General features: G+C 41.4%; 1 protein-coding gene and 1 non-coding gene across 6 annotated transcripts in view; both read right to left on the minus strand.

The window, feature by feature from the left end:
* Positions 1-2,803: 2,803 nt before the first annotated feature.
* Positions 2,804-19,299, minus strand: part of NSD2 (nuclear receptor binding SET domain protein 2) — a 98,183-nt gene continuing 81,687 nt past the window's right edge. For all 5 annotated transcript variants that reach the window (XM_056490958.1, XM_056490959.1, XM_056490960.1 and 2 more), the window contains 13 exons: positions 17,353-17,484; positions 16,203-16,326; positions 14,981-15,181; positions 13,598-13,777; positions 12,399-12,555; positions 11,476-11,681; positions 10,890-10,993; positions 10,398-10,667; positions 10,187-10,303; positions 8,247-8,388; positions 7,501-7,607; positions 6,096-6,300; positions 2,804-5,191 (listed from right to left, as the gene is read on the minus strand). In XM_056490958.1, coding sequence (XP_056346933.1) covers positions 4,926-5,191; positions 6,096-6,300; positions 7,501-7,607; positions 8,247-8,388; positions 10,187-10,303; positions 10,398-10,667; positions 10,890-10,993; positions 11,476-11,681; positions 12,399-12,555; positions 13,598-13,777; positions 14,981-15,181; positions 16,203-16,326; positions 17,353-17,484 — 2,211 coding nt within the window. In that variant the 3' untranslated portion in view covers positions 2,804-4,925. The remainder of the gene's footprint in view (positions 5,192-6,095; positions 6,301-7,500; positions 7,608-8,246; positions 8,389-10,186; positions 10,304-10,397; positions 10,668-10,889; positions 10,994-11,475; positions 11,682-12,398; positions 12,556-13,597; positions 13,778-14,980; positions 15,182-16,202; positions 16,327-17,352; positions 17,485-19,299) is intronic.
* LOC130252919 (small Cajal body-specific RNA 23) lies at positions 8,535-8,665 on the minus strand. The gene has a single exon (XR_008840469.1). It is a non-coding gene; the product is annotated as a small Cajal body-specific RNA 23 (non-coding RNA).

Consider the following 19,299-nt stretch of genomic DNA (forward strand, 5'->3'; position numbering starts at 1 on the left):
CTTTCTGCATGCTGAGAGGGGTCTGTAGAGACCCACTGCCTAAATACCTGGGCAAAGTCCTATCCCTGATCCTGGACACTCCATTCACCCCCATCCAGGACAGCAGCATGAGTGGTTTGTACCTGTTTGCTGTGGCACTCCAAGCCTTGTTCTGTGCATCCAGCCCAGATTAACCACCTGGTTAAACTGATGTGATATGTATTTTCCAGAGATTATTTCTGTTTGTTTGACTCTTGTTTGCTCTATGTCCCCTATGACGTTTTTCTCTGGACAATGCTTAGCCAGCATCCCTGGCACTCAGAAATGCCCATCACTGTACTGCAGCCAGTGTCACCAGTTCCATGAACTCAGTACCTGTGGCCTCTTAACCCTCCCACCTGCTTTTCCTTTTCCTCCCACAGTGACATTCCCACACAGGTGCTGTGTAAACCCAGCCCAGCCTGCTGTGACCCTTTGTGTCAGTGCTGTGTTTTACCAGCTCTTGATGGCCAGAAAAAACAGTATCTCTCTCAAAAGATCCATGATTTTAAATGGCTCTGCACAGAGGTGGTAGCAGGTGTTCTTCTCACTTAATCTTGAGATGGCTGAAGGAGCCCAGCTGAGGGGGGTTAAGTGGTCCCTGCCTTCAGCTGCTCATTCTCCTCTCCCCAGGGAAGGTGTTTAAAGTGTTTAAAAGAATTTATGAAATATTTCAGCTCTGTGATCTCTCTCAGCTCTGTCAGGTGGGTGACTGGGTGGAAGAGTGGTACATCAGCCATTGTGGGCAGACAGAGCAGCTGTGCCTGCCTCATCCCTGGAGTACCAAGGGAGGCTGGATGGGGCTTGGAGCAGCCTGGTCTGGGGAAAGGTGCCCCTGTCCATGGAGGGGGTTGGAAGTGGATGGTCTTTAAGATCCCTTCCATCCCTTGTGTGATTCTAATCTGGATCAGCAGCAACAGGGATGGCACCTCCACCCCCCCAGTGCCCAGCACGGGCACAGCTCACTGCAGTCTCCCAGTGCTGATCCAGGAGAGATGTGGAGTTTCTCTCTGGCCCAAGGCTGTGGTTTTCCCCAGAGCAGCAGTGACACAATCCTGATGCACAGCACCAGGTGACCTCAGAACTATCAGCCACCAGCATCAAAGCAGATCTCTGAAATGCTTTTTAAAAAAAATGTAGCTGCTGTCACATGTGGGAGACTCCACACATGAAGCCAAACCAGACCCCAAAAAAAACCTCTGAAAAAGCCAAATAGTCAAATTCAGACCTGACCAAGCAGGACTAGCACTTGTGACAGCAAAAGGACCCTGAGAGAGTGGTGCTGGCTAGGCTGGGTAGCTCCAGATCAGCATCACAAAAGTCTGTAAAATTATGAACAGAGAGAAAACACTGGAAAAACTGGGCTGCAAGAAATGCCAGCATTTCTGTGATAAGCAACAGTGTGAACACAAACCCCAGCACAATCATTATCACCTCTGTGGAAGCATAAAACAGCATTTCCAGGGGTCTCTTAGGAAGACTGGAGTGTAAGTTTTCCCTATGAGAGAACAAAGCCCTGTTCCCTCACTGCCAAACCATGCTTGCTTACTATGTATCAATTCCACTTTTTTCTTTAAAGAAAAAAAAAAAAAAGTGTCAAAGTAAGTCTATAGAGCTGTTTTACAAAAGAGACTTAGCAACTTCTTAAATAACTAGGAATGAAAGTCAACATTTAATAAGACATTGAAGTTTCTCAAGCAGTCAGACATGGAATAATGAGACTCAACAATGTGGAAAAATCCCATTAATACGTCTTTCAAGATATTTTGCTTTTCCAAGTAATTCAAATAAAAAAACCTCCTAAAACCTGACCATGAACACAAAGCTATTGAATAAAACAGACATTTACTCTGATTATTTTTCCTAGGTTGTATGAAAATTTTTCTAACATACTCAACTGAAAATTGTTTCCATGCTTGCTCATGTGAAAAAAGAACAACAAATTCTGAAATTGGCTGTCATGTGTCAGCTTTTTGCTAGAAAAGGAAAGACATTTTGCTACTTCGATGGGCAAGACACAAAGAACATCATTTAAGGCCACATAATATGCCACAGTTAATGTTGTTTAGATTAATTTATAACAGAAAATCCTTCAAGTTGCTGAATGCTGAAAAGTATTGAATTGCATCAGGTGAAAGCTCAAGTCTTAAGGATTGTTTTACCTTGTATTTGAACAGTGGGAGAAAGAAAACAATGTCACTTTTCTTTTGTCTTCTTTTTAAAACAAAACTCCAGCCTGTGTTCCCAGGCTGCAGAGCAAGGTACAGAAGCCTTCATTACAATGCACCTAAACCCCCTGCCCTGGTACAGACACCAAAATTCTCCCAGATCACCACCTGAGTGCCTGAGCTGAGCTCACAGGTTACATGAAAGGACAACATGCTCCACATTCCTCCTCTGATTATCAGTCTGCAGCAGCAGGAATGAATTCCCAGGAACTCCAGAGGGTCGAGCAGGAAAGAGCAGGGAGAGGTAGAAGGAAGCAGAAGGTGAAAGAGCCCCTGGCTCAGGTCTGTGTGTGTGAACAGAGTCTCTGTCCCCACAGACAGACACAAGGATGCTCTCCTGCATCCTGCTGGGCTGGATGTGCTCGTGAGCCCCCCGAGAGGCTGTGGTTCCATGCCCAAACCCAGGGCTGCTGCTCCTGCAGCACTGCCAGTAACAGCAGGGGCTTCTGCAGGTGGGGATCTGCCTCTGTTCCAGAGTGACAGGGATGTTACACCTACACATGAAGAGGAAAAAGGAACAAAACAACTAAAAAAAAATTAACAAATTATGAAAGCAATGGAATGTAAAGGAAAAAATTTATAATAACTTATTTAAAAGTATTCTTACAAAGCCTTCCTTACATGGTATAATATTCAAAGAATGGTCCCAATGACATCAAATTCCTTCATTTTATTTTAAAGCAATGAGGAAAATATTTCTGCTTTACTACCTGACCTCATTTTCCTTCTGTTGAAACCCAATATTAAAGAAACATCCATAATAGAATTGTTTGGTATTTGATTTTATGCACAGGACTGTTCTTCAGCCCCATGGCAGAGAAAAAATTTTCCCTCAAAATCAATTAAAGAATCTTCAATTTTATTTGAGTGCAAGGCTTGGCATATCATTATAAAAAATGCAAACATGTAACACTTCCTCTGATTTTGAACTGTGCTATTTCTTCAAAATTATTTGAAAAAAAAAAAAAATAACCTTCCAACAGTGTTTATAAAAACTGATTTTAAAAAACAAAGCATTTTGGTCACAAAAGAGAAACTAAAGTGTTCAGCATAGGGCAATGCAATATTTATAACCTCTTTCAATTAATATCTTCTAATAAAACCAAAGTTTTTATAAATGGGAGTTTTGGCAATTCCAAGAACTAAATCAAATCCTGAAGAAATACCTTGGAAAAAAAATCCATACATTTCCATGATATAGCAAGGCTTCATTTTCAAAAGGGCTACAGAGAGTTCCTGCACTATTAGGGGCAAACTAAGCTAGAACATACACAAATGGCTCAATGGACATGGAGGTGCTGATGGAGGCTGGGTCACAATGGCACAACTCAAAACGTGCTTGGAATGCTGCCCCAGCCACGCCAGCAACTGGCAAAGATGTTTTTCTTTACTGCTTTTTCCAAGTTCTAGGATTATTTCCACCAACACTATGTCTTGTATATTCATCTCACTGTGGGTAAGTGAGGACCTACTGCTGATGGGAGAGAGGAATTCAAAATTCAAAACACCTTTGCTGACACAACACAGTGGTGACAGGAGTCAAGAGCAGAGCTCCTAAAAATGTAACAAAAATTTTCAAGTAGTCAGTTTTATACAAACTTTAAAAGAGTAAGGCTAATTTCACATCAAATTCTTACATGCTTCTTCAAAAATCTATTTCCCTTTTACTTAATTGTTTTGAAATTAGTTTTTGCACTTCAGTCAAGTTTCACTTTGTTTCAATCATGGGGGTGGTTTTGCTCCTTGCTGGGCATTTCTTGCATTATCACAAAGCTGAAATGCTTGGACTCCAAGCATTCCAAAGAAAATTCCTCTGCATTTTACCTGCCATTGAGAAAAACAAAAATCAATCAATTTTTTCCAAATAATAGCATCTTTTGAAAGATTTATTAAGACACAAAAATCCTAGAGTATTTGGCCTAGATTGCAAGACAATATCCCTTTAAGTCCAGACCTGTACAGCTCTGCAAGACCAAGTAAATCCTATTTTCCTGGGAGGAAAAAACAGTATAGAAAAAAATCTCTTACTTGTAAGATTCCTCCTCTCTGGTGCCTTTCCCACCACGCACCACACTTCTTGGTGGAAGGATATTTATGATCATGATTGCTTAAGAATCATTTTTGAAGAGCACAAACCAGTTGCTGTGTGTGGTTGCAGCGAGAGACGCACCTGGGTCACGACTGGCATTCAAGCACTTGCTCAAAAACACACAAGGCAAGCAAATTTCCTTGGGACCACAGACCAAGCCATTTCTTACTCAAAAGGACTTGAGAACTAACAACTTCTTTCAAGGATAAACTATTTTAAACATCTGTTGGTTGACAAATACTATCTCAAAAAACTATGTTTACGCCTACCTGGTTTGATTTTAAGCTACCTCCAACCTGCAAGCATTCTGGAGGGAACATTTTACATTCGTAACAATTCAAGTGTAACTGTAATGCTGAGTAATAAGTTTGGTTTGTCCTGAAGTTTGCTGAACTATGCAGTTCGTTATCAGTGCAGAAGCAGCAGAAAACTGCTGTGGTTGGCTCAGTGGATTTATAAAAACAAAACAAAACAAAAATCATCCCCCCCATTGTAACCTTTACAGAATATACGTAAAATTGTGTCCTTCCCTGGTCATATTCACAACTTATCTACAAGATAGTGTTAGCAGTAGAAACTGCAGTCCATGACTATTTGCATTCAGCTCTCATCCATCTGTTCCTCTTTCTCCTGGGCTTGAACTTGTTCAGTTTTTTGCGGGGTTTCTCAGTCTTCTGAGTTTCAACAGAATCCACCCCGAGAACGTGTTCAGAGCAGCATAACTGTCCATTCAACATGGAGTTGAGTACTGTCCTATCCTGGTGCTCCTTGCAGAAAGAGTTTGGGCAGAAGTGGCAGAAAGAAACAGAAGGCTTGCCACAAACATCACAGTGGTGCCAAGGACACTCCCACTTCCCTGCAATCAAAACCAAAGAGCCCATTAGTGGGGAGTAAAACAGCATCACTGCTTAAGGAAGTTTTGTGTTGCAGCAGCTGAACAAGGCACAACTTTTCTGACAAAGCAAATGACAGCAACTACGGGGGATGGTCTCAACACTTAAAATGCTACATACTTCTAAAGCTCAGCTGGCAGCTGCAAGCAGCAGACTTGACATATTCTCATTTAAATACAGCAGTCAGCTCCAGCTAGAAGAAATGAGTCAGGCTTCACTCCAAATCACTTTACAGAACTCACAGGCTGGCAGAGCATCCAAACATCCGGTCAGCTGCTGCCTACTCTTACAGCAGCACTGCCTGCTGCCAGTCTTGCCCAGGAATGACTGGTGTGCTTCACTTACAGCTGCTCCTCTACCCCAGCACACGTCACCTGTCCTTGTTTTACTTGTTTCTGGGGTAACAGGCTTTGCCTGCTTCCCTTCTTCACATCCCACCCATGGCTCACTGGAGCCAGGTAACTCCTGTGATATCTGGAACTGCAACCTGATGTCTGCTCCTCTTATTTAATTTCCCAATGTGCCTTTTCAGAAGCTGCTGCTGTTCTTCTGGCTTGAACTCAAAGGGCTTCACGCATTTCTTAGACAGAATCAACTTTCCTGTGGCAGGGCCACTGTGCTCCTACCAGGTGATGTGCTCAATTACCTACATTTATAAAACAAATGCCTCATTTTGCCAGAGAGGCAGCAGGAGGCCACCATTTTGTCTTCAAATCCAAGAGGAGCTGCTCTCACATGATGCACAAATGAAATTCCTGGAGTACAAATCCAGTGTTTTCAGGATGACACCCCTGACAAGGTTTCAGTGCAATAACTGAGGAACCTGCACAAGTTATTTATACAAGTGTAAGGAATGGGCTGACTCACCAAAAGGACGTTTCACCAAGCCAAGGCAGGAGAGATGATAAGCTTTAGTACAAGATTTCCTGTCACACAACACCAGCTGGCCTCCATCACCACACCGGAAACAATCATCTTCAGATTCTTTCTTCCCTTCATTTTTCGTTCTGCGTTTCCGTGTTCTTTTTTTGGTCTTTTTGCCTTTTTCTTCTGAGGCATTAGTGGAAGAATTCTAAAAGAGTAAGATATAAATCTGTAAATGCCAGTTTTGCAAAGGAGAAACAACACACAACCTAGCCAGGCTGTTGGAACACACACAGCCAAACACTTGACGTGGGGCAGACCTGCCCAGTGCTCCACTGTACTGATCTGTGTTGACAAAAAACCTTCACTGACCCTTGTGAAAAGTCATCCTGAAACCAGATCTTCTCCCCACACAACCTTCCTACTGAAAAAACCCCTTCATTTTCTTGTCACTGACAAAAGATCTTCCAACTTCCAGTCTAATCTACTTGTGGCTAATTTACCCTCATTATGTACTTGCACCACCCATCACTGCAATATCCATTTTTCTCTTCCAGTGAATACTCATGCTGGAATTACTAAAACCTGCCCCCATTTTTCTTTGAGGAATAGACAGCAGAACTTCAGGAACTGTAGTTAATGACAGAAAGTATATACCAAATCCTATCCTTATTTCAATTCTTCTGCTTGCACTTTAACTCTCCTTCACCACATTATATAAAATTTTGGATGATTTTTCAACATCCCTACCATCATTCCCTCCCTCCCTCTCACCCCAGTAATCACTACCTACTTTCTTTAAAATTAGCCCATTCTATCTACCAATGCAGACAGCTCCATAAAACTAAACTGTAACGTTTAATTTCTTCATGGTTGTCTGTGTAAATGTTCACAGGCTTATGTGAAACCTCATTTAAGTCCATCTCTTAACAAAAACCAGCTGTGTGGGTTCTGAAGATTCTCAGTCCACCCTCTGAAGTGGCTGGTACTGAGCAGTGTGAAGGACCACAGGGAAGTGCAGCTTTTCAGCATCCACAGGTGGTGCTTGTGCCTTCCCTCACACTCCACTCCTATGCCAGCCCTGCAAGAAGCTCCATCAACTTCTAATGGATCACAGGTTTCAAACTAACCTGGACAGGAATCGTACAGATAATTTCTTGATACACTTTGGTAACTTTTTTCCCCACATTCAAGATTCAAATTTTTTTATTCTTCAGTTCAACACAATTTTTTAAAAATGAATCTTAGCAAAATAATCATACTGTTAGGTTTAAATGGGGAAATATAAAGTCAGAATAATCTCACTGACCACAGTTAGGCACATTCTTAGTTAGTTTGAAGCTTCTACAACCCTGCCCCTGACAAGACTGTCAAAATCTCTTGATATATTACTTGATGTATTACTTGCCTTTGGTCTGTCCCCAAGAAATCCACTGCAGTTTGGGGCACCACATTTGCAGACTGTTTTTTCATTGCCCAGACAGTCAAGGTTGTAATTAAAAGTCAGCTCCGTCCCTGAGTGTGAAAAGGACAAGGTAACAAATTCTATTAAAATTACTGCAAATAAATGCAGCTGCTGCTATCTGCCTGCTGGTTTGGGACTTGCTTGTTGATGTATTGTCATAGGATTTTCCCTCTTTTTACTGCTTAAAAGCACTGACAATAATTAACTAGATGCTCATATATCATGATGTCTTATGCAATTACATTTTAAAATAAATTTGTTTGACTTAATAAAACTGTGCTGTGTCTGGCCTTCACACATATTATATCCATCCATCTATCCAGCTAGATATAGCTGCAGATAGATGGGTATGTGTGTGAGCATGTGTGTACACAGAAAACAGATTCTTTTAAACAGCCTCCTACATCCACTCCTTAAGCTTATTATGTTCTTGGGGAAGATGCATTTGAGAGCTCCAAAACAAAAACTTACTAAGGATACTTGGCCTAGAAGCAAGCAACAACAAGCAGCTGTGGGACTCACAATTAAGAACACTAAAGTAAAAGACAGATCACAAAGAATCTCCTCTGTGTGCTGAGTTCTCTACAAAAATATTTGCACTGAATCAGTTAAACCACGACTATCCCACCAATAAATGCAGAAGAGGTTTAACTTAGAGAATGAAACCAAAGCCAGCCGAGCTGAGGTACCTGCAGGAATGTCACACACAGCAAAGAGCCCCACACGAGTGTCTCCATTCACTGTCCACTTGAGAGTTTCACAATTTGGTTGGCAGCTGTGATTCATAAACCGAGAATAGTTTCCTTTGGGGCCAGCATCAATGATTCGGTCCTGGAGAACAAACCAGCAACAAGATGAAGGTTTTCTCTCTCCCCTCCCACAAAAAATATAAAAATCCTCCATAAGTGATTTCAATGGTTGCATTCAGAGCTGGCATGGTGTTGCTATGCAGAGCACACAAGCCAACTGCTGGTACATGTTGTATTGGAAACTGTAGTGTCCCATGTGGCCTGGAATGTGACACTCCCAAAGCAATACTCGTGCTCTAGCTCACGTTTTCCCAGCACCCATCACAGCCACGTGGCAGGATAAGTGCTCTTGTGAGCATTATGGTGGGCATGGTAAGGAACCCCCTTCCCCAGGAAGCTTCAAAACTCAGACTCAGTCCTTTACCATTCACTTTGCATTCATGAAGCTGTGAGGCATTTACAAGTACTGTGCTTTATGGCATTTACCAAATCACTGCATGATTACCTCCAGAGATTACCAGTTTCTCACCAGATTTGTTTCTCCAAATCAGCCTAGTTTAAACAAAAACAAGCTCTTGGTAAGCTAAAAATATCCCATTCCTACAAACAATTGCTCTTAAATTTCTATCTCCACCAAATATACCAGACATAAACAAAATAAAATAAAGCTTGAAAATAAAGCTGTGCTTCCTTGCAGAGCTGCTTGAGAAGGCTTTGCTTATTTATGAAGTAGCACTATAGTTTCCTTCTAGCTGATTTTTATAATGCCTATGTGCACACACTTCACTGCATGGACAGCTCTGGTAATAGCACTGGCAGTCTTAGCAAGTTAGACCCACAATGAGCATTTGTTAATTACAGTAGGAGTCAAACACATGTTCAGTTCAGATATTTAATACACTGATGTTATATGCCAATCTAGTAGAGGAGTGACAAACTTTCAGTGCTCAGAGAAATGTGGTTTCATCATTCTGTGGTGGTAACTCCTCTGCAGGAACTCCTTTGTTACAGGACTAATGAAAACAGTAGCTGTGGAAATGCAGAGCAACAGCCTTGGGAAAAAGAACAGTGGTTGGGACTGAAAAAAATGCAGGACTGGCAGCCAGCTCTTGTTTTTCTCCTAACTAGCTGTCTGGGGACTGAAGCAATATAATACAGATAATCTATAACTCCCACTGTCCAGGTTCCTCACTTTCTCCTTCTCCTGAGGAAGAAAATACTCAGTGGTGTGCACAGAAGCACAGGTGCTGAATTATTTTGGTGTGTTAATTAATCTGCTGCAATAATTTGCTGTGACTTAATTTGTGGAGGGCTGGCTGGCTACTAACAGAGAGTGCTTTCACAAAGGAGTTTCTACAAAAGCACAAGCCTAGTTTTGCCATAAACAATGCAAGGCACAGATGGCTCAAAAAAGATTAAATGCCCTATATAGGACAATCTCACAATTCTATTCCGCATTCTCTCAAGTGAGAATTTTATTTTCTGTTGTTGAAATTTTAGTAAAAGGATTGCTAACAGCAATTCCTTTCACTGTATCACTACTATTTCCCTAAACTTCATACTTCATTTTAAGGCAGGGCAGGTAAGTATTTTGTACTTACAGGTACAGGTAAGTACTGTTCTGTAAGAACTGTACTGTTCATTTTAAGCAACAAAGCACAACCTATAGACCTTAATATGTAATTTATTATGTAACATGGAATTAAGGAGATTCATTATGTTCAAATAGAATGGAGAGAGCAGGCACAGAAGAAGCAGTGCTGTGAATAAGTGAAACTGTAGAATGTCAAAGGTAGCAGAGTGCCCTGCCAAGGTGGTGAACAGAAGAGATCAAAATAAGATTGTAAATAAATAACAGCAAAAAACATCAAATACACTACCTTATCAATAGTAAGCATGTAGAAGTGGGTGATGTCATTTTCATGTGCATATTTGATCCTTGCCATACACTCCTCTTCATCAATCAGCTCTCCCACGTACTCATTCACAAACTCCCCCTGAAAGACACCGAGCATCACTAGTGCAGTATATCCCAAACCCACAGAGAGCACGCAGCTCACCGCCTCCAGGCCGGGGAGGAACAATTCCTACCTTTTTGATGTCCCTTTTGGCCACCAGCCCCCAGCCCTTGCCATCAGTTTTGATGATCTTTGTCTCGGGGTACTGGCGCTTGGTGAAGCACTGGTTCTGGCAGCGCTCTCCTGCCGGGCACACCTGGGGGTGGCACTCGTACATCAGCATCCGGTTCAGGCACTCCGAGTCAAAGCCGCACGGGTTCTCATCCGTGGGCTTGCAGTTGCACTTGGGAATCTCAGATATGTCAGCAGTGTAGATCTGCACTTTACCACAAGGTTTATTCACCTGGAAAATACATTCAAATAGAGCAAATATGGCTTTAGAACAGTTAATTTTATTGCAAGAGTTACACAGTGGTTGCTAATTTGGTTTTGCACCCCCAGATGCTCCAAGAAAAGCAAAATGTTACCATCTCATAACTGCAAAAGCACAGTTACCATCATTACAACCTGAGCCCATCTCACTGCTCAGCTCAAGCCTCTGAGCACCCATCTCCTCAAACATTACCTTAATGTGTTTGTATGGTGGAGGTTTACGTTCACTCTCCTGGGTTTCTTTGGCTTCTCGCTGTAGTTTTATTTCTCGAAATCGAGTTTCAGCTTCTTGCAAAGCTGAAAAAGATTGCAGCATCAACAGAAATGCCAGAAAGATAATTACTGCCCCCCAAACTGACCTGCTCATTGCTATGTGTGTTAAAACAAATCACTGTCTACTTCCTAGTCCCATTATTCAATTTTCTTGCAAACAATGCTTCTGGAGTGTTCTTAACAGATGCATAAATGTTCTTAACAGATATATAAATTCTACTCTTTCAGTCTCCCAGTCTGAGAGACTCTGAAAGAGTCTACTCTCTTAGTCTTTTTTTAAGCTTTCTAGAAAGTAAAAATCATCAGATATAATTTCAGTCAGATGCCAGTCCTTCCCAAGACATTAAAATATGTTTTTTCATTCAAAGACAGTAAAAGTGACTGCTGCTCAGGACACCACAAATTTCTTTAATTCAATATTGTCAAACAAATGTTCAAAACCCAAGGCTATGTGTGAAGAAATAAAAGCATGCATATCCTATTTTTGTTTACTTTTAGCTATGTACCATTTTTGAAGACTTTTCCAATTCCTTTGATCCCTTGGTATCTACTCCCTCTGTCTCCCTCCATGTAAGGGAACACCCGTGCTTGGTGCGTCCAATAGTAATCCTTAGAACCAAAGAAAAACACAGGAAATTCTCCGATTTCATGCTTCATTTTCTGGATATTTGGGGGAACGTTTTTCGGATGGCAAACTTCTGCAGGCCACCATCTAGCACAGAAGTACAAATAAAAAAATACAGCATTTTAGTCAAGCTCTTTCTGCAAGAGACAGTTTAACAAAATCACTTGAAACAGCAGTAACTGATTATTATTTCCAAGATCCAAGAGGATTTAAAATCCTTTCTTCCTCTCTCTTAGCAGAGAGTCAGAGAAGACTAGAAAAGGAATGCCTGACAATCAAATCTGTGGGACTTCACCTGCCTGCAAGGTAAGCACATACACTGTGTCTGGGTAGCAAAACCATCATCTTTACAAGACCTGCAAATACTGTAACTGTCAAAGATCAAGAGAAGGTTGGTAACACCTATTAATGTTCCAAGGATAACCCCCAGCTACCTCTATCTCATTCAAATCTCATCCAAGTGTGAAACACCAACAACCTGAGTGAGTGATGTCCCAGCCTGCAAGGGAGCAATTTAGCCAATTACCAGATACACCAATTTATTGGCAGAGATCTCTGACACAAACATACACTGGAGGCAGAAATCAGAAGACTCAAGCAGTCCTGTATGGGTAATGCCTTGGCCAAGAGCAACAGCAAAGCTGCAAGTCTTTGAACCTGAAGCTTGCAAGGAGGTGAGGTCCCTAGTTCAGAGAGGAGTCAGAAATCAGAGTGCAGCAAGGCTGGCCTACAGGATCAACCAGTGGTATGATCCTTAGTTAAACATGCCAGTACTGTAAAACAACACAAATTCCTTCATCAGACCTGTAATTTCCCAGCTTAACCCAAATAATATCCTGGAAATGGAGCTTCTTGCCCGCCCTGCAGTCATTGCAGTACCAGCTCCCATCTGGCATTTCAATGTTCAAGCAGTCAGGGTGAAAGGCTGCTGGGCAGGACTCACAGCACAGCAAACTTCCACCTGCAGAGACAGAAAAAGGAAAAGAGGGTGGAAAACATCAAGACCAAAGCGTAAGTTTTGCATTCCACACAGGTTAGAAGTGATACACTTCTACACTTGTGGTAGGTTAAATTAGAAAATAAATGGTTAAAACATGCTGACCCTCACTTAGCTGGGTACAGCAGCCAAAGGGTCCTGACTAATCTGAACACCTGGCAGACTCAGGTTGCTAACACATGCAAAATAACAAGCAAGCTGATGATAAAAATGCCAGAATAATGCACAAATTATAATTACTTTGCTGTACTTTAATGACTGCAATATGTTTAGCATAGTTTTAATATCGATTAACATTTCTACCTAAGAGAAATTGTAACCACAACTGATTTCTGTTATGATTTTGGGGTTTTTTCCCCCCCTTGGGGGGCAGAAGGCCATTGGTTTGTTCTACAAATTATCAAGTGGAAAGTTGGCTGCAGCTTAAAAGCTGCTATGCTGCATGTTAATTTGTTAACAAATCAGGTAAAGTTTCACTGCTACAAGTTTAATCAGCATTACGCATTTTGTGGTTCTCAATAAGGAACAGATTTATTGTACAAGATAAAACAAAACACCCTTAATTAGTGGCAAACCCAGCAACAACTAATACTGATTCAATTTGCAGTCTGCTGCTAAACTAAAAGCAACTCTTAAAATATTTATGGTGTAATATTACATATTAGCAATAAAGAAACACAAAAAGCTTTAGTACATTGAACACAGGGGAAAGAACAGAAAAATACTCATTAGGTGTCTCTTGTAAGGAATTAAATCAGGCTTCTGGTTGCTGGAAAAAACCCAAGTAAAAACATTCTTTAATAAATTATTTTTGGAAAAAAAAGAAGGATATTTAAAACCCAGAAGCAGCATAAGCCAACTTGACATCATAGCAAAACTCAATGAAGCCTAACTTAAAATGCCACATTTTGAATGATTTGCAAAACAGATGAGAAAACAACACAAAGCTGAGAACAAAACGCTTTGCACCGCGTTTCTGCAGGAGCTCCCTCGCCAGCCCCTTTACCTTTGGAGCACACAAAGCACCAGCTGACATTGACGTGGGCGTGGTGGCTCTTGCCCTTGGTGGCCGTGAAGTGGTTGGTGCAGACGATGCTGTTGGAGGCGATGACGGCGCAGCCCGCGGCGATGCAGACGTCCCCGGCGTGGTACGCGACCGGGCAGCGCACGCAGCGCATCATCTTCCCTGCAAAGCACAGCAGCACACCTTACTGCCAAAGCTGACCTGGGCCAAGCACAGCCCTGTGAGCTGCATGGGCACACAGCTGACCTGGGCCAAGCACAGCACCTGTGAGCTGCTTGGGCACACAGCTGACCTGGGGCAAGCACAGCCCTGTGAGCTGCTTGGGCACACAGCTGACCTGGGCCAAGCACAGCCCTGTGAGCTGCTTGGGCACACAGCTGACCTGGGCCAAGCACAGCACTGGTGAGCTGCCTTGGCACAAAGCTGACCTGGGCCAAGCACAGCCCTGCTGAGCTGCATGGGCACACAGCTGACCCGGGGCAAGCACAGCACTGTGAGCTGCATGGGCACACAGCTGACCCGGGGCAAGCACAGCCCTGTGAGCTGCTTGGGCACACAGCTGACCTGGGCCAAGCACAGCACTGTGAGCTGCATGGGCACACAGCTGACCTGGGCCAAGCACAGCACTGTGAGCTGCATGGGCACACAGCTGACCTGGGCCAAGCACAGCACTGCTGAGCTGCCTTGGCACAAAACTGACCTGGGCCAAGCACAGCCCTGTGAGCTGCATGGGCACACAGCTGACCTGGGCCAAGCATAGCACTGCTGAGCTGCCTTGGCACAAAACTGACTCGTTATTTCAGCAGGAGATGGTAGTGCTGAGACACCTCATACACCCACACAAACCCCAAGCCACCACGCTTTCAATGCTTGCATATTTGCAACTATACTGAATGGATAAAGGTTTTTAGAGAACCCTACACCCAATTTAAAGCACTCTAATTATCAGGGTAGACCAGCTCTTCCTGAGCCATTTAATTGTGTCTGCAAATGTTGCCCAAAGCTAAAAACCAAAATGTCTCCGCGTTCATTGAGCCTTGCTGCAGTGTTTGTACATTTTTGGGTCCTGCCCTCACTGCTTTGCCTCTCTCCTCATTTATACATTCTAGATTTCATCTCTCTTAAGAAGAAAATATTTAACTATGGTTAACTGAAAGCTTGTTAAAAAAAAGGCACAAACAAGGTAAATACTAAAGCTGACTAAATCTAATACTACTTTTTAAAAAATTCTCTATCGATTGATAGTCCATTTATGCCTAACTAAACTGCAGTCAGCACCTCTCAAATGGACACATTCCTTACCTTTACCTTATTTACCATAAATAAAATTAATTAATTAGTCATAAAAACGTAAAATGAAACTACCTTTTGAAATCCGTGGATGTGAGGGGTTACTGACATGACAACTGAGGCAGCTGTGGAGAGGACATCGAAACCCCCTGTTCTCAAACACAGTGAGATGAAATTTTTTCACACAAGCTTCGTGGTAGAATTTTCCACAGTGAGACACAACACAGCGTTTCACATCTGCTTTTCTCTCCTTACACACGAAACAGGTGTGCACACCTAGTGGCAAAATAATAAACAGAATGTAATATCCACACACATGAATTTAAAACACTTCACTCATGCCTTTATGTTACACATGAAAGAATTGCTTTTGGGGTATGGAGGAGGTTTTTTTCAACAAATAAATTTGTGTGACTTGATGCAGCAATCTATTTACTTATCTCTTCAGTATTAAATACTGATCTGCTCAGATATAAATAAAATAAAGCTACAAAGCAAACCCATTTGCAGTTGAAGTGTACACAACAACAGCCAAAGCCTCACCAATCTGATTTTATGTTCTTATTTATAAACCTCAGTACACCAGGACAAGTATGAATTTTCAGTTTTCAATTTTTTTTAAACCAATGAAATAGGATGATGGCTTGTCTGTGGTCCTCTGAATTTTGAAGCAGGACCACAAACCAAAGACAAGTGCCCTCTAATTTTTTTTCTGGACTAGTTGGAACAGCTTTATTTTGAAGCAGCAGTTCCAACAAGGTTTACTGCATGTACTGAAATGAGCTTATGACCAAGAACGCAAATCTTATGTCAAATTTTGAGATTAAGAACTTCCAAGCAGTTATTACAGGATTAAAAGCAAATGAAATTAATAGCAATAAGGTAGTCTTTTAACAGGAACAGCAAAAGACTGATACAGACACATAAAGGACTGAAAAATGAACTTAAAACGTTTCACTTCACCGCTCCTTTTTCTAGGATTTTGTAAGTCTTTGTGACAGACTTTAAACTCATCTGTAAATGTACTCAGAAAGCAAATAATGTGCAGTTATTAAGGAAATGGAATTCTGATTAAATTAGCCACGTTGTAAAAGAGTTCCCACTGAAAACAGGGCAAACTTTGTAAAACATGGCACACTTATGGTACTCCATGAACTCCCACCCTGTCAGGTCCCAAAGGATAAAAAAGGGTTCTCTGAGGATATGTACTCTGTCCAGGAGGATGTCCTAGAACAATATACAGGAAAATTATAACTTTTTTTTTTTTTCCAAAATTAACAGAAAGGGACAAACTTGCCTGATGTACATTCACTACAAATGAATTTTCCTGCTGGTCTTCCAGAGAGCCCAAGGCAGCTTAGATGAAAAGCTCGATAGCAAAGTCCTTCACACAGCAGGAGATCACCTGTTTTTTCACACAGCTTTTACAACACAAAGGCATTGAATGTTAAAGAAAAGCTCATATGTGGAAAAAAAACTGTTTTCTTTATTCCTTTTCATATATTTCTCCTAACAATGTATTTTGCCATTGTTGAAATCAATTTAACAAGTAAAAGATAATTTTACAAGCACTGTCACATGCCCTGGCTTCAAGTTAAAACAGGTAACAGAATCATTAAACCACTAGAAATACCCATCTCAGACTATGGTTCAGGAGTAAATACAATCTGACAGAAAAAAAGGATAGAAAAAAAAGCTGTAAGAAATATTCCCTAGCACACTGATGCATCTGAGTAGGGTTAAAAAGCATTCTTCCTTTCCTTTTCCTTGGCAAAAGGAAATCAGCCCAGCTGGCACAATGATACTTCTATGTCTGAGTGGTCAGGAGTAACATGTGCACAACAAAAAATGAACTGAACACAGTGCTGGCAGAATTTAAGGATTACCCAACATCTACAGACAGACACAAACCTCATCCCCACTATATAAAAAAAATAGAAATGTAACTGCTTGCCAGTCTCACAGAAACAAATTAGATCTGTCCACTTGGATTGTGCTATCATTTCATAGCCTAAGAGCCCTTCTAGAACAGTTTGAGGAAAGGTTTTTGCTTTCAGTTGCAGGGCAGTGCTGCATCCCTGCTGCAGGCAGAGCACAAACCCCACTGGGCTGAGCTTCCTCCTCTGCACTAACAGAGAAAGCAGCAGCTCTGCTGCATCATCTGACCAGTCACCTGGCAACACTCATGTGCTTCTTCTGAGCTACTAATTATGCTTATCTTACAGACCTGGAAACTCAAGCAGAAAAGCTAAGTCATTTACTGGAGGTCAAAAAAAAAAAATAATTAGGTATTAAGAATCCCATTTACTTCCATGGCAACCTCATCAGCAACAGACATCTCAGACACACATAATAAACCTGTTTCTGGCCTAATATTGTCATTTTCATATTTAAAAAGATGTTTTCTAGGAAAGCTCGGGAAGCACAGCCCAGCTAATGTCTCTCACCTGACACACATATTCTTTTTTTGCTCCTGCTCCTCGCTCAGATTTTTTGGATGATATAGACACTTCAGTCTGAGTCTCATCAGCACTCTCATAGGGGGACTCTGAGCGCTCATCTCCTTGGCCATCAGAGATCTGAAGATCAAACACAGGTGTTAGAGAAGCAGCACAGATGGTCAGTTTTGCACAGCATCAGAACTGATGGAAGCAAACACACTGCAACTCAGACTAGCAGATTTAGGCACGCTCTTCTGGTTTTGTTTCCCTCCATCTTCAAAAAAACACCTTGACTGAAAACAGAATATGCATTTGTGGAGGTCTCATCAAAAGGGTTATACAACAATCCCCCTCACCAGCAACTTAACAGCAGCCAAAACAGAACACCAAAACTTTGTAATATGGCATTTTATTTATACTCAGTTCTATAATACAGTTAACAAGAAGTGCCTAGCCATAACACAGGGATATCTTCAAGTCCCTCAATTCAAGTCTGAGCATGTGATTTATGAGACAGCAACAGTCAATTTTTATTTACTTTGTAAACTCCAAGCTGTATATAAAAGTCTCTGACCCAAATATTTTCCGAGAAAGTGTGAACAGCATATAGAAGAGAGGAAGAAAAGAACAAGCAGCTCTCAATGTGTTTAAGGAACATTACAGTCAACAATAACCTCAAAATACTACAGAAGAGAGCCCTGTTATGGATAAAACTTATGTAACAGATCTAGATGTAATAAATATGGGGTGTTTTTAAAACTAGTTGTAATTTACTTAAAAAAAAAAAAATCCTAGGTAACATATTTAAAAGAAAATACAGGGTGGTTTTCAGTTCAATAGAATTTATGGAGGTCAATGGACAATAAAGTCATTTGTCTCATTTCACAATACACCAGAAGATGCAGAATTTCATGCTGTTGCCCCCAGATGATACTCAGTGAGTTGTGCTTCTCTAAGTACATTTTCAAGGAGAGCATCACAATTTGGAATTGCAGAAGGAAGCCTTCATTTCTCTCTGAGCTCGTTCTAATGGTTATTATTCACACATACCATCACAAGTACTGCCTCCTGTCCCTTCTGGGATGTCTAACTGCACTCACAGCTGGTGATGCCTTCTCCAGGCATTTCAGCTGTATTAACAGTCCCTTGGAAGCACATTTTCAGCATGCTGCAATTAAGCCCGTTTCAATCCTTTTTGTTCCGCCCTCTAATTTTCTCCCTAGGGGACTTTTCCCAGCATCTAGAGCATTTAGTTGGGTTTCTTTAGTGTGCTTAAAAGAGGTTATTGAAAAATCAAGCATAAGAACTGGAGGTAATAACCCATTACAAGTCTTGTAAGTACCATATCCAAAGCAAGCCAACATGATACCACTCTTCTCCCCTTCTGTTCTGCTGTGCAAGAATCTCCCCAATACAGCACTGAAAGTCCCTCTAAATTGCTGTGCTATTTCAGAGATAATTTTTGCCCATAGCCACTTCTCAGGACACAGACACACCACTTTATATGAAGAATTTACTCTTTTCAGACACAGAATCTCATATTTATCTACAGTAAACCACTTTTTGCTAAAAATGGCCCAGCACCACGGGCCATGGAGACAGCTACATGCAAACTCCCTATCAACCAATCCATATAATGTGGAAATTTATTAGAGATTATTTATTTTGAAATCAGTAAGAAAAATGTAAGACCAAAACAGGCCTAGATTTAATCTTTATAAAATTCCTTTAGAAACACTGGTTTTGAGTGATTAATTCTCACTGCTGCTGCCAGCTAACTTGCACTCCTCCATTTAACATTTGCTTTCCTTGATCATGTCTAAAAATATTTTATGAATTGGATCAGACTGACAGTTGTTGGTTGGTGGTTCCCCCCCCCCAACATTACTTGCAAGGGTATAAATTTATTTCCTGTGTGCAAACTCATACCTCCACTTCACCTATGAAAATTTC

The sequence above is a fragment of the Oenanthe melanoleuca genome, chromosome 4, assembly GCF_029582105.1.
Source record: "Oenanthe melanoleuca isolate GR-GAL-2019-014 chromosome 4, OMel1.0, whole genome shotgun sequence".
Classification (NCBI taxonomy): Eukaryota; Metazoa; Chordata; class Aves; order Passeriformes; family Muscicapidae; genus Oenanthe; species Oenanthe melanoleuca.